The sequence below is a fragment of the Bombyx mandarina genome, chromosome 08, assembly GCF_030267445.1.
Source record: "Bombyx mandarina strain Sakado chromosome 08, ASM3026744v2".
In the NCBI taxonomy this organism is placed as follows: Eukaryota; Metazoa; Arthropoda; class Insecta; order Lepidoptera; family Bombycidae; genus Bombyx; species Bombyx mandarina.
The window spans coordinates 15,462,232-15,477,902 of NC_143215.1; the positions used below are offsets into that span (position 1 = coordinate 15,462,232).

The window sequence follows — 15,671 nt, forward strand, 5'->3', positions numbered from 1 at the left end:
TTATTTAGGTAGCTAGGAACTTTTTGGCATTGCAAGTGAAATAGGCAGCGTGAGGCCGTTCCATTCACACAGCTTATGCCTATCTTATGCCTAATCAGTTTTTCCATGAAAATGTAGGTACATATGTCGAGACTATGCTGTAATGTTCATACCAGAAATAGGATTCCAGATAGGAATTTATGAGCAAGCGTAGAAGAAGGTAAATAGGAAAGTTAGTTTTGTATGTAACCGTTTGTACCACTGATTTTTTTGAACGAAGGATAAACACAAAGTATAAGTAGCTCGTAATTATTGCATTAAATGGACCCACCTGGTACTAAGTGGTCGCCATTATCGTATAAAGTTAACTGTAAATATTGAACATCGCAAAAGCTCAATAAAATCAGAATAACATTATGCTAAAAGTCCTTATCGGAAGTGTCCAAGAATATTAATAACAAAACATTAGCGAAGATAAACCTTCTAATGCAAACAGATTAATCTTTTCGACTTTAGTTCTGCGATATTGTCGATAAATGAAGCCTATCGATAAACTATTTAATTTATGATTCTTTCCTTTCATCTTCCTACTCTTGTGTACCGTGGAGCAGTAATGCTCTTCGGTTCGACAGATAATTCGATCAACAATTGACTGAAGGACAGATAAGATAGCAGCCCGGCGATCCTCACAGAACTCCTCTACTGATGCGATGGTTACCCGAACTATTTTTAGGAAAAGAAAGCCTTATACCATCCCGTCTCTTGATAGATTGGATATATTTTTACCCACATAAACCTTCTGTATCTCTCAACAGAACATCAGCAAGAGGACAGAGACATACAGTAGAACACACCAGTACTCCTCTCGTATACCTAACCACACGGGAATGGCCTTCCTAAGAACTTATCTCAACGGCCTGACAATAAGACGGTAACTTCCTACTATCAGAATAGTTTTTTGATTTTATTTAAAAATCTCAAAACAGTCCCAAGTGTTTTGATGTGTTTTTATTTTTCTGATTAACGGAATTTACGAGATGGTAGTAAAATGTATAGTTGACGTAATCAGACCGATCATATAATAAACTACATCATTTTAAGCCTAATTTTAGCGAATAATAATTTCGAATTAATTACGAAAAATCAAATCAAATGTAATCAAAAAATTTTATTCAACATAAATGAAAGTACATACTTGTTGAACGTTAAAAGAACAACCGCCAATTCACAAGAACTAGCCTCCGTCCTGAGAAGAATTGGCAAAAAACTCAGCGAGCATGTTTTTTTTATATTTTTATTTAAATATAATTTTTTTTTTTTTATTTTCATTTTTTTTAAATATTCATTTTTACAGTGAGTATTATAACGTAACAATTATTACAATACTGAAATGCCCGGAGCGAGCAACTCATTCCCAACGCAGGTACATACTTGTATTCTTCTTTTTCTCCACCTTATCCCACTATGTGGGGTCGGCACAGCTAATTTTTCTCTTCCATTCTCTTCTATCAGCCGTCATCTCAACACTCACTCCTCTCTCTCTCATATCGTCATTCACACACTCCATCCATGTCTTCTTCGGTCGACCTCTTCCCCCTCTACCTTGCACTACCATTTCCATACATCTCCTAGTCACATGCATCTTCTCTCTACGCATCACATGTCCATACCACGCTAACCGTCTGCTCCTTAATTTGTTGTTTACCGGGGCCACTTTCAAACTTCCTCTGATATACTCATTCTTTATCTTATCCATTCTTGTCACTCCACACATCCATCTCAACATTCGCATCTCTGCCGCATGCACTCCTCTTTCATGCTTAAGTTTCGTCGCCCAACACTCAGATCCATACAGCACGACAGGTCTAATGATCGTTTTGTAAATTTTACCCTTGAGCTGAAGGGGCATTCTACGATCGCATGCTGTTGCAGAGACCTGTCGCCATTTCATCCAACCAGCGTTTATTCGATTTGTGACGTCCCGGTCTATGTTGCCGTCGTTCTGGAGTATAGAGCCGAGGTACTGGAAGTCGGAGCAGACTGGCAGGGATACACCATCTAAGGCGATTGGCGTGAAGTCTGAAGAACCACCAAAATCACAAAACATGTGCTTGGTTTTTGTTCGACTGATCTTCAAACCCACGTTTTCCAACCTTTCTTTCCATTTTGCCAATCTCCTCTGTATCTCAGGCCCTTCCTCTCCAACGAGAACAATGTCGTCGGCGAACAGCATACACCAAGGCGCCTCTTCCTGTATGTCCGATGTTAGGGCATCCATTATTAGGATGAACAGGTAAGGGCTTAAAGCTGATCCCTGGTGTAAGCCTACCGCCACACTGAACTCGTCGCTATCGCCAGCTGCGGAGCGTACGTACGTACTAGCTCTACCGTACATAGCTCGAACAAGCCGTTGGTATTTCCCTGGCACTCCTTTCACTTTCATGCTCCACCACAAAACCTCACGGGGAACCCTATCATACGCTTTTTCTAAATCAACAAACACCATGTGCACATTTTTACTTGCACGGCGATATTTTTCGCACAATTGGCGCAGGCAAAAAATGGCGTCCATTGTACTGCGTCCCGGCATGAACCCGAATTGGTTTTGTGATACCTCACTCTCATCTCTCATTCTTCTCGCTATCACTTTCTCCCAAGCTTTCATACTATGTGACATGAGCTTTATTCCTCTATAATTGTCGCATACCTGTATGTCACCTTTGCTCTTAAATACAGGCACGAGTGAACTTTTGCACCACTCGTCAGGCATGGCCTCTTCTTGAAACAATTTATTGAAGAATAAAGTCAGCCACGTGCATCCATCCGCTTTCAGAAACTTCCACACTTCTATTGGAATACCATCTGGTCCAATAGATTTTCCATTCTTCATATCTTGTACAGCCTTTCGTACTTCTTGCATACTTATTTCCCTTACTACCCCAGTATTTATTGGAACATTTTGCAGTTCACCACTCCAGTCATTCTCTTCATTCATCAACCTTTCAAAATACCTATTCCATCTATCTCTTATTTCCTCATCATTTGTTAACACTCTTCCAGCACTATCTTTCACGCACTTAATGTGGTTAAAATCTCTTCCATCCTTCTCTCTTGCTTTGGCTATCCTATAAATGTGTTTTTGTCCTTCAGGTCTTTCTAGTGACTCATACAAAGCATCCTGTGCCTTGGCCCTGGCAATAGCTACAGCCTTTTTTGCTGCCCTCTTGCTCTCTTTATATGCTGTTTTTAACTTCTCTTTCGTCACCAAATCTGGGAAATCTGTGTTCTGGAATTTCTTAAAGGTCTTTTTCTTTTCTTTAAGCGCTTTTTGAACGTCGTCGCTCCACCACCAAGTTTCTTTATCTTTAATTTTCTTTCCCGTTGACATTCCAAACACACTTTTTGCCACATGCACCTTATGCACTCCTTATGCACTCAGCCATTTCATTCCAACATTCATTCACCGTTCGTCCACTCAAATCTTTCATTTCTATCATTTTATCTACTACTTGTTTTCTAAATTTTTCACCACATTCTGTGTTCCCAATCATATGCCATTTTATTCTCGGGACCGGTTTGGAATTGCTTGTTTGTTTGCGTATGTAATGCTTAGAGTCCAATACTAATAAACGGTGTTGAGGAGCTAAGGATTCACCCGGGATAATTTTGCAGTTTTTAACAGAAGTAATTTTATGTCGTCGGTTCAAAAAATAATCCACATAAGGTACATACTTGTATTAATTTCTATAATTACTTATTACTCTAATTTCTATAATTAACTACTATAATTACTTAATATTACTTTGGGGTATAAATATAGCGGACTTCTGTTTTAAGTACAATTACTTTTCTGACAAGTCGCGTCACTTAGTCTTGTGCTGCCCCGAACCGCCTTTCTTTCCGCTTTTGTTATTGAGACCGACAATATCGTTATCGATTAACTAATCACATTCAGTGGCTCGTACTCTATGAACGCGTAATAGTTCGCGGAAAGCCATGATCTCTGGCGGTGAGAGTGAAATGTATCTACTTCGTCGAATCACGACTTGATGATAAATTTATTGAATGGCTCACTTTTGTATTCGATTGCTAGGATTATTACTATTCGTTTTTAAACACATAACAAAACTTGTTGTTGATACGGGAGTCAACTATAAAGATATATGTATGCATACATGTTTAGATTGATTATTTTTCATATTATGTAAATGATTTGATATTATCGGTTCTATGATTAATAGTTGTGGCGAGGCGTTTTGTAACTATAATACGCATGGGTTTCCAAGCAGCGCGTGTCACTTCCTCCTCCACCGTTCAGCTCACCTCACCATCAGCTGCTCAATCGACCCACCTCACACCTCATCCCATGGCTGCTCCCTACTGGGCGTCTGCATAATATGGTTGAACAGTTAGTAGTTGAAACTGTAACATTGTTTAGTTACTAACACACAGATTACTTTCAAGATAACTCAATTTAGTATGTTTATTTTTTATTTTTTACTCTGTTAGTTATTATTATTTTGAAGTCCACCAAAGTTAGTAAATTTTTACACAAACAGATACGGGCATGCCAAGTAGACTAATTCGTCGAATAGAATTAAATAATTGTGTTTATCTACTTGTTTGTCGAACCAGTTATCGGTTGAAACTAGGTATAACGAAGAGTGTCTAAAACAACTGTTATAGATACAGTAGGTGTTATGTCAGAGCTGGGGCTCGTAGTCTATCTAGGTGCTGTAGGTCTAAATATGGATTTATTAATGTAAATCTTACTCGTATGTCACCATAGGAGTTTGTCTCCAAGTTGTAATCTGAATAACTCGCATGGTCACTGAGGGAAGTCAAGTTTGTGGGCAATACGCGAAGGTGATGACAGTGACTTCCAAATTGGCATACTGAAGAGGCTTTTTTAATGATTTACGCGGGCAGCTCTCGACCCATCTGGTACTAAGTGGTTACTTTGCTCGACTGCTGCTGGTTTTTCCTGCTTGAACAAAATGTTTCTTTAAAAGCGTAAGCACTTCAATTGTAAGCTACACAAAATATTCATAACACGTTAATTAATTATAATAATTCAGGTATAAATATAATCTGCAATGACAATTGGGGTCAAATTGTAACAAACAGTTCAGTTTAATCAATTTTATAATTAAAACGGATTGTTTTCAGAATTATATTTATACACATTTATGAAAATTAATATTTTCCTGTTGTACGTGTCATATTTTGTACCAAACTTGGAATTACTTGTTACGGGTGTGTCTTTAAACGCTACCAGTCATATTTATATATTGAACCATAGCCACGATAAAAATATCTCAAATAAAATAACAGCGAGGGTAAATCCTCTCGCGGATCATGAGATCGATGGCCTAACGTTCGCTGATTGTAATTTTATTTCATTGGTATGAAAAATAGCGATAAAAACCGCTAAAAATGTGTTTCTTCGTATTGGTAACAGCTCCTTTAGCACTATTATGTAATATATAACAACTTTTTTATGAAAAAGTGTGATTCGATATACGCTGTCGGTCATAGGCCTTTTTTATTCATTTATGAACCAATAGCACAATACAAACATATAATGTTTTAAAATACAGCTAAAACAATAATCAAACATGTTTCCCTCCTCCAAATTGCAAATATGTAGAAAATGAACAAAGGAAGAAAAAAAAAGGGAAATTTAGAAATTTAAGTTTACACAAAATAACAAAAGCAACACAATACGCACATATTATTACGTACATCAACTTACACTTGCATAAGCTTCGTCATAATGACCCGTCAACGCTGCCTGTATCTACGGGATTCCCGCGATATTCTGCAGGTCGGTGGTCCACCTCGCGGGAAGCTTACCCACGTTGTCCCGGTCGTCACTCGAGACCATTTCTGGCCCAGATGTTCTACGAGCAAAGTGCCACTCCACTGTCACATGAACCTCGCAATCCTTCGGGTTGTATTAACAAGCGTGGTGGTGACTGTAGTACTCCCTTACCAGTAGTACCGGTTTGTGGTGTAGCAAATAAGTTGATATTAGAAAATTGGAGTCAAATATGTATGTATTCATATTTTATTATAGAATTGATCGTCTTTGGCAAGGAGACTATGACAACACCTGTCTGTCTCCAGCCAGCGCATTGATCAGGCTTCCTTTGAGGGAGCTGTTGTCTCAATTAGGTAACATATTTAGAACATTTTATTCACATCGTCAGATATGGCAAACAAAAACGTTGCTACAAATGAGGACCTAATAAGAAATAATTTAATATGAAACTCTGATTCATTAAGTAATTTTGGAAGAGGACATAAGAATTAATTATAAATGCACAGACACAGAGAGATAGAAAGCCCAATGGTACCATTCTTGAGCACCAACACAATTGATAGTGATGTGATTCGAATAGAGACGTGCAGTAGCAAAAAAAATGAATTATTTGTGAAGAGCTGAATTATTTTCCTTTACACAAACAAAATAAAATATAACTTGGGATCCAGAAGCATTGCGCCGCCAGCCTTAGCGCTGCATTGCTGGTTCACGGAATCAGGGCTTAACTTAATTAAGTTTTGTTGAATCCTTTGAAGGAAGCTTTATCATCGCCGTAATTTTAAAGTATATCTTTCGGAGAGAGAGTATTGGAATTCTTAGGGTTAATATTTCAAGCCAGTTCATATCAGCATTGGAGTAATTTAGTTCGAGTTGGGTTCTATAGTGCTGGGAGAGCAGCAACAGAGCGAGGTTTCCGACGGTATATCAAACCGCGTTATTATACACCTACCCGCCCAACTTATCGTGATGTCGTACTCTATTTTCAATGCCGCTATGACGAATTGTATCTTTAGCGAGGAAATTCCAGAGCGTAGCCGTAGTCTTAGGACAGTGATTCCAAAAATGGCGCATAGACATCAACCCAGTGAAAGGCACTGCGGTGTTATTTCAAAGGGGAAACTCCACACGGATTTCCTCCCGGATTAGGAGGAGGGGTCTCACACCCCCGATCACCCTCTTCGGCCAACTCATACCCTGGACCAGGAAGGTCAAGTACCTGGGTGTCACTCTGGATGCATCCATGACATTTCGCCCACATATAAAACCAGTCCGCGACTGTGCTGCATTTGTTCTCGGCAGACTCTACTCCATGATCTGTTAGCGGAGTAAAATGTCCCTTCGGAACAAGGTGACACTTTACAAAACTGGTATAAGGCCCGTCATGACTTACTCGAGTGTGGTGTTCACTCACGCGGCCCGCACACATATAGACACCCTCCAATCCCTACAATCTCGTTTTTGCAGGTTAGCCGTCGGAGGTCCGTGGTTCGTGAGGAACTTCAACTTACACGACGACCTGAACCTCGTATCGATCCGAAAACAAATGAAGATAGCATCGGAACGTTACTTCGATAAGGCGTCATGATAATCGCCTTATCGTTGCCGCCGCTGACTAATTCCTGAATCCTGATCACGCGGGAGCCTGTCACCGTCGACGCCCTAGACATATCCTTACGGATCCTTATTATAATAAGTCTTGCATTCGCCGCCTGCAGCTCTAACACTAGGAGTAGGGACCCCGGTAGCCGTACTCGTCGAACTCGGCAAAGAGTTCGACGTGCAACCTAACCTAAACATAAGCCCGCTGAGTTTCTCGCCGGATCTTCTCAGGGGGTTGCGATTCCGCGATTCCGATCGGTAGTAGATTCATTCGCGAAGGAACTGCCCTTGGGTTGTTAGGTCTCCTTTCGAGGCGCTCGGACAGCTGTTAGCAAATCCCACCCCTCCTGCCTAAGTCACTGCTCGCCCACCTGTTCTGGTGAAACTGGAGAGGCCTATGAGCCACCAGTAATCCCTCATTCATAAAAAACAGAGCGAGGCAATACTTCAAGCCTAGGCAAAGACTTGTGCTTCATAAAGCACAGATTCGGCTTAGCGGAGTACTAACCCCGTATTTGTGTTACAGATATCGTCTAGTCCAGGAGGCGGTTGTCGCAGAGTTATTTATAGTTCACCGGTGAAACCGCCACCCACAGCTAATCTGTTCGATCTTAATAAGACACTACTTACCATCGTACCCAACGCTAGAAACAAAAATATATAAGGACAAAAGTGATCGTTCGACAAGTATGTAGTCCATAAAGCAGCCGTGAAACAACAAGAGCGCGTCGAGACTGTTCCGAAAGTCGAACCGGGAATATTACCTAGTCTTGCCATAAATATATACACAAGTACAAGGAAAACTTTATTTTTATTCCATAACATGAAACGTTTATAACGTTTTACTTTATATAATCATTTAATAGCATTTTAAAAATGTGAATCTCAGTCAAAAATAATTCAATTCAAAAAAATCGCTACTACCGGCTGTGTTTAATACTGTCGCAAAAATTCTATTATCTGCATCAAACCACACCATTTTAAAATCATAAGAATATGTGTACCAGAGATTGATGCGGAAACGAGAAATTACAATGAGGATGACAAGTTCTAAATAGAAATGTAATCTTGGTGTATTGCTATTGTAAACATATCTATGGCCAGACTGCGCAGTATTACTTAATTTCCTTAACTTATGCGGAAAACAATTTAATTTACTAAGCACAGTACCAACTTTTTTATTTTTTATTTATTGCTTAGATGTGTGGACGAGCTCACAGCCCACCTGGTGTTAAGTGGTTACTGGAGCCCATAGACATCTACAACGTAAATGCGCCACACACCTTGAGATATAGTTTTAAGGTCTCAGTATAGTCACAACGGCTGTCCCACCCCTCAAACCGAAACGCATTACTGCTTCACGGCAGAAATAGGCGGGGCGGTGGTACCTACCCGTGCGGACTCACAAGATGTCCTACCACCAGTAATTACGCAAATTATAATTTTGCGGGTTTGATTTTTATTGCACGATGTTATTCCTTCACCGTGGAAGTCAATCGTGAACATTTGTTAAGTACGTATTTCATTAGAAAAATTAGTACCCACCTGCGGGATTCGAACACCGGTGCATCGCTCGATACGAATGCACCGGACGTCTTATCTTTTAGGCCACGACGACTTCAAACTATAGCGCTTTCGGAAATTGCTTCTTAACATTTGGCGTACAACAATTATAATTAATTACGGATATATAGCCACCTAGAATCGATCGAATGAGTGCCAAGCTTATCAATAGTACAAACCTGGTGTCATTCGGCTGTGGAGAAGTAAAACATAACTTACTATACGATTGTCGAATCTTGCGTAATAAGTGTTACCAGACAGAAGAAATAAGTTAAAATGTAATGTACAGCATTGGAGCGCCGTTTATGGTAGACTCGACGCCCTCGTTCCACTCCGATATTGGGGTGAGCAGGGCTGACTCCATCGACTAAGAAAACGTCAAATGTTCAAAAAAAGTTGACATATCTTATTCTCGAAATTTATAAGCATAATGATATTTACATTAACGTGTAATCGAATAAATGGTTTATGATAAAACGCGCTGGTCAACAGCTATTGGTAGAGCACGCAGACTTTTGCTAAAGCTGTTGTTTATTGTGAGCAACGTGAGCTTCCGGGCTTAGGTAAAATCTTCTAGGTTGTTTTTTTTCGGTGAAGCAATCAACTGTACCCACGTTATGCAATTGAGATTTCGATCTAATATCAAATATGTTGCACAGTTAGCCATGAAATCCTTCATACATACACGAAAATATAATCACAATATACAATTCCGAGTAAATGGCTACAACCCTGCAAACAATCTTGTTGTGAATCACCTTAAGCCATTAATCAATGAGGGCTGATGTCTCTCTTGCGCATAAATTGTAGAAAATGTTTCTCAACAGTGAAGGGACTTTTAACAAGCGTGATAGCTAAGAGGCTCAGTGTGGTCGTTTCAGTCTACCGTAGAGGAACTGGCTGCTTACCAATTGGCATGTGGAGGTTTGTTCTCGTCTCGACGCATGTTTTACATCGACCGGAACGCTAGGACCTCCCCTCGCTCGTCCTATAATAAATCGAAAGAAAATAAGCCTTGCAGCAATATTCTGTGGAGTCCATTGTCTCCAATTCTCAGATAACATTGCTACGTGTGCCGTTTTCCAACTGTGAATACTCATAAACATTCAGTTAATTAACTAACTTGCTGTAACGTAAGTAACTTGTTTTGTTAGGCTTACTAGGAGATCGAGACTAACTGAGGAGCACGCCAGCGCGTAATGCTGTAACCCGCTTTATTAGCATCGCAAGTAAATACCTACAAAATTAATCATAAAACAAATACGTCCCACAAATGACAATGAGTTCTGTGTGCACACGCAAACAAACAATTTATTGTTTTCAATAATGTCTGTTATTAAACGGAGTTTATATTTAGGTATGTTATAATTATAATTGAATTTAATACTAAAGAAGTAATTGTAAATATGTATGTGTGCATCATTGACGTGGACACTCGTGCCAGGACGGACTTACTTCTTAAATGAGATGTTTTTTTCATTGCAAATAAAATTCGGCAAACAGTTGTAGTCTTCAAGTTAATTTCTAAATTACCTATATTTTAGAGTTGATACCCTTGTTAAACGTAATTTCGTTTTTATCTACATGTTATATGTATCTTACGGAACACAACAGAAAATCTTCGGTTGCAGCCGGGTTTTAGATGTTTTTATATATTTCTTACAGAGCTGTTTCATTTATTTAATCGCCGAGTACTTCCGTATTATTGAAACATATGTAAATATGAATATATTTACTGGGTATCACTTTAACAACTTAAAGCTGTAAGTATTGGCAAACCCATGAGTGGTCATGGTCTACAGGATAAGACAACCGGTGCTTCAGACCAAATATCTAACGCATGTTCACGAATGAGTTCACCGTCTACCCAATAAGTTTTCGGTGTTATATCTTATTTAAACTAGAAATATTTACGTTCTCTGGATATTCACACAGAGCTTCACGTGTCAGCTAACGTCAGAAGTTTCGCTCGGATGAGGGAGACTCAGGTTTGACCAGATGTAACTCGGTGACCTTAGACACGCGAACCGTGACAGTACTACTGCACCACTATGGTAATATTTTTTTTTATTTTTTTTTTATTGCCTAGATGTTTGGACGAGCTCACAGCCCACCTGGTGATAAGTGGTTACTGGAACCCATAGACATCTATAACGTAAATGCGCCACACACCTTGAGATATAAGTTCTAAGGTCTCAGTATAGTTACAACGGCTGCCCCACCCTTCAAACCGAAACGCATTACTGCTTCACGGCAGAAATAGGCGGGGCGGTAGTACCTACCCGTGCGGACTCACAATAGGTCCTACCACCAGTAATATTAACAATATTAATGCGATTAACTTCTGGCCCAAGCGAATCGCAGAACGCATCATACCAAGATCTCACGGGCTGCTTTGATCATCTGGTTCTACGATCAGACATTGCCTCTTTCTGTATTTTGTATCGTTCTCTGAAACATTATCTGAGGTAATCCCGCCATCTCTTACAATTGTACTTACCACCCGGTTTCGTAATAATCTGGAACCACTTGACACCAGATGGGCTGTCAGCTCACCTTGGACCTTGTTTACCTTGTACGCAATTTAAAAAGAAACAATGTATTGAGTATCCCTCGGGCAACGATTTTAACGTGCCAATATAAAAACAGCACTTCTCATAGTTTACGTAACATGCGCTGCAGAGATCCGTCAAGGTGTGACCATATGGCCGACCATATGTACGCCTCGGTATGGTCACAGCTAACTGTGTCAGTTTAACCAGTACTTAGAGAGGTTACCTTATTCGGAGTACTCACCGAGCTTGTTATTAAATAAGCGCGAAAGTTTTAGTTTTGTAACTATAAAATTTTGAATTGAAGTGTTGAGAGTCGAATTGGTATCTAGTCTAGGACTTGAGGAGGCGAGGCTAACAGGCTGCATGACAGCAGCTGTACGTAACGGCAGTGGAAGAGCGGCCGGTTAGGATGAGCTGTCCACCACACACAGACGAGATTAAATCATAAAGGTTGCTTTAATTATGTCTACAAGAGCATTTGCTCTGGCAGGAAACCGAACCCTCGCGCCATGTTTCAGTAATCAGGCTCCTAATGACTCGTTTAACGAAGCGAAGCCCAGCCCAACCGCTGCCTCCAAAGAATTGCATAAAATATCGTTTGACGAAAACGTCTTATAGTGCTTACTTTGTTTCCTTTTAATAGTTAGTCGAAAGTTTTGTAGCTTAGCATGGATGGATGGATATCGTTATCCTATCTCTTTCTGCTACAAATCATTCGCGGTATTATACCTACATCGAGCATTTTAATAAAAGGGCGTATTATAACTATAATGAATGGCGCAATATTTATTTCAATAATCTTCTATCTCTATATATAAAAATGAATTGCTGTTCGTTAGTCTCGCTAAAACTCGAGAACGGCTGAACCGATTTGGCTAATTTTGGTCTTGAATTATTTGTGGAAGTCCAGAGAAGGTTTAAAAGGTAGATAAATATGAAAATGCTCGGAATTAAATAAAAATAACAATTTTGTTTTTCCTTTGATGTGTCCCCCGTCGGTCTTTTATTTATCGATTGAGGCACTACGAAATCTGCCGGGTCAGCTAGTATAGGATATAAATCATAGGCATCACGACAAGTGACTCAGTTTGCGGAGTTACTTCATTATTTCAGTTGGCACACTGCTTTAATTCCTAATGTGATTAAGTGTTTTTAATCATTTATCTTAAATCCTGACTAACAGTACGATAGGAGCGACAGGTGTAGGTAATATCAAATAACAATGGTCGGCAGCGGCTTGGCTGTATCCCTGGTATTGCTGTCGCCATGAGCGTCGGTAACCACATATCATCAGGACTGCCTACAAAGGTAAAAAAAACGCAATTAAAATGTATTGAAACTCTCAACTCTGTTCATCTGTTTTTTTAACTTGTCTATTCTTCTATCTCTTCTTTTGTACCCCTATCCTCAGACTGGATTGTATTACTGTGGAATCGTCCAGGGCTTAGCGATGGCCTCCAACACACCCTGCAATCATTGCTCAAAAAAAAGAGTGGCGCACGGGCAAAGCCAGTAGTACAATTAGATGAAGATGGTGTGTACGTAAAATTAGATAAACTAGTGGTCCCCCAATAGTCGAAATTCGACTATAGTTAATTGAAATTATAAGTTTGAACATTATTATTGGTTCTATTGTCAAAGACTATTATACTTTTTTAATCACATATTTCGCCAAGACTACATTGTAGACAAATAATATTAAAGACAAACAATAATAATCTATTCTTAATTTGACCACAGACTTTAAACAATAACAAAAGCTTGACAATAAGCAAAGATGTGTCGTGTCGAATACATGGTAGTGTGTGTCATATTTTTTGTTGTTTTAATATATCTTTTATGCATAATTAAAAAAAAATATTAGCATCCTGCACTCCTTCTCTATATTCTCTATAAGTGTGGGAAATTTCATGCTCCTCCGTCCGCGCAATTTTCGTAAAAAGGGGTACAAAGTTTTTGTCTTACGTACGATATAGATGTTTCTGTAAAATAAAATAAAAACATAAAATATAAATATTTATTTCTGATAAATCATTTGTTTATTTTTTCAATAAATATCTTTCCACGAATTCCTCAGACAATTCTACCAGTCTCTCCCGGTATACATTGCAGGTCCTCGCGTAGCGTATTAAAGGGGCAGACCTATCTTCGAAGTTATGCTTCTGAAAGGTTTCCGGATCGTCAAAAGTAGCTGCAGCAGTCTTCGGATCTAATAAGATATAAGGACATATACCCAAAGCTTGAAAAATACCAAACATTCTAGAGTTTTCGCAACTCTTCAAAAATTCCTCCCAGTTGTAGCCGATTCTTTTCAATCTCAATTTGGTATTTTCATTTAGATGCTTGGAAAAAATTGTATAGTAGTGCTCGAAGATTCCTGTTTCGTGCTGCTGCCGGAAACTCTTCGATGTCGTCAGGTACAGAAAGGTCATGACATCAAACGTCGGTGCCGAGTATCTTATACATTGGTAATCTATGATAACAGCATTATTAGGATTGCAGTCCTCGTATTTAAACATGATGTTATTAGCCCATAAGTCTTTGTGTATCAATACATTGAATCCATCTTTAACTACAGTCAAACTATCACAAGCTTCTATAAACAATTTTACAATACTATTTTCTAATTCTGGCAAGCCAACGTATTTTGCGGAGAAAGTGTTTAGGATGTCTGAAATACATTTTGCGGCCGCACGAAGCCAAGGGCAGTCCTTAAAAGTGGGTTCGTTTAATAAGTGTTCGTGTTGTTTGTAAAAATTGTATTCACTTCTTCCGTTGAGGATATTCTTAGTCTCGTAATTAGCGAAGGTTGCGTGGAAACAAGCGATGGACGTAATGGTGACTGTCGCGTGTGGTAGGTCGAAGGTATCCAGGTGGTGCCGAGAACGATAGCCCTGGATGTCCAAGTCGGGCAGGACCAGCATGCTGTCGGAGTATAGGTATGCTTTGACGTTCCATGGATTCGGATCTGGAATGTTCAAATCGTAAATTTTAGTAGCCGATTAAGAGGATTATATTTACGAATTTAATTGTGTAAAAAATAAATTTGTAGTGGGATCGAACCTTGGATTACTCGCCGCTAATTGTATTTACCTACATTCACTTAAATTTGTGCTTCTGGAGATGTTGGTGGCCAGGGGTAATTGTGACCACTCCTCTGAGGGCCGTGTGGATTAGAGGCTAATAATAAAAATGCTTACCTCCGACGTCCTCAAATTTTTCAAAAAGTTCAAAAATTAACCGCTCTCTTCTAAAAAAGTGCTGACTGTCGATGAACTCAGCCTTCGGTTTATTGTTAACAGGCAATCGTTTCACGAATAAATGCAAACATGTAACTTGTCCACTAACTTGCACTTCTAAAGTCACTTTAAAATGATCACCGAGGAATCCTGCTATGCCATCAGCGACAGGTTTGACGTACCCATCAATCACTTTCCCACCCTCGCCCACTGATGATTTGACTATTTGACTTAATTGCTTTTCACTGAACACGTCGCTTAGATTGTTTCGCATATTGTTAGTGCCAACCATTGTGCCGACTTGTGATTCGTTCGAGCTGTGGATGTGGGGCTTTATAAGTTAATTAATTTATCTCTTGTTATAAATAGACACAGAGATCTCGTTCATTGTTTCATGAATTTCTAGTAGAAGTAGATTCGCACTGGCGTTTCCAAAACGCTCCTATACTTACTGGTTACTAAAGCTCATTATCATGTACCTATAACTTTTCAAACACATTTTAATCTCCACTAATTTGTTTTTTTTTCTTCCTGGTCGGGCTCTTCATTATTAAAGTTAGTTTTTTGTGAAAGTTTTGCGTTGAATTGGTACTTACAGAGTCAGAACTGGTAGTAAACTCCTTTTATCTCACTCGACATTCAGTTTCTCATAGAGAGGATCTTGTTGGGAGACTGAGATTAGATCTCTTAACTTTTTTGTGTCATGTTTAGTGTTCTATAATCTTTAACGAAACGTGGAGAGAGCCTAACATGTAATCTTTTCTGTATTTTTTTTTCAAGTTTAGAGTAAGAGAGTAAGTCATGCTTTATTTGTACACTAAATCAATTTAAATAATAATAATGTTCACTACATTATGCAGACCTATCGTCAAGATATCTAATATTGTCACTTCGGACAGTGCAGATTAA

General features: G+C 39.2%; 1 protein-coding gene across 1 annotated transcript; it reads right to left on the reverse strand.

Moving 5' to 3' along the window:
• Window positions 1-13,526: 13,526 nt before the first annotated feature.
• On the reverse strand, window positions 13,527-15,099 carry LOC114251968 (uncharacterized). The gene is made up of 2 exons (XM_028186421.2): window positions 14,724-15,099; window positions 13,527-14,491 (listed from the first exon to the last, which is right to left on the reverse strand). Exons 1-2 carry the CDS (start codon window positions 15,052-15,054, stop codon window positions 13,563-13,565), a joined length of 1,260 nt encoding a protein of 419 aa, XP_028042222.2. The 5' UTR covers window positions 15,055-15,099; the 3' UTR covers window positions 13,527-13,562.
• Between the last annotated feature and the right edge of the window lie 572 nt (window positions 15,100-15,671).

Coding starts and splice junctions, on each gene's coding strand:
- LOC114251968 (XM_028186421.2), bottom strand. CDS start 15,054: ATGGTTGGCACTAACAATATGCGAAACAATCTAAGCGACGTGTTCAGT. Junction 14,492..14,723: donor AAAATTTGAGGACGTCGGAG/GTAAGCATTTTT, acceptor TGAACATTCCAG/ATCCGAATCCATGGAACGTC.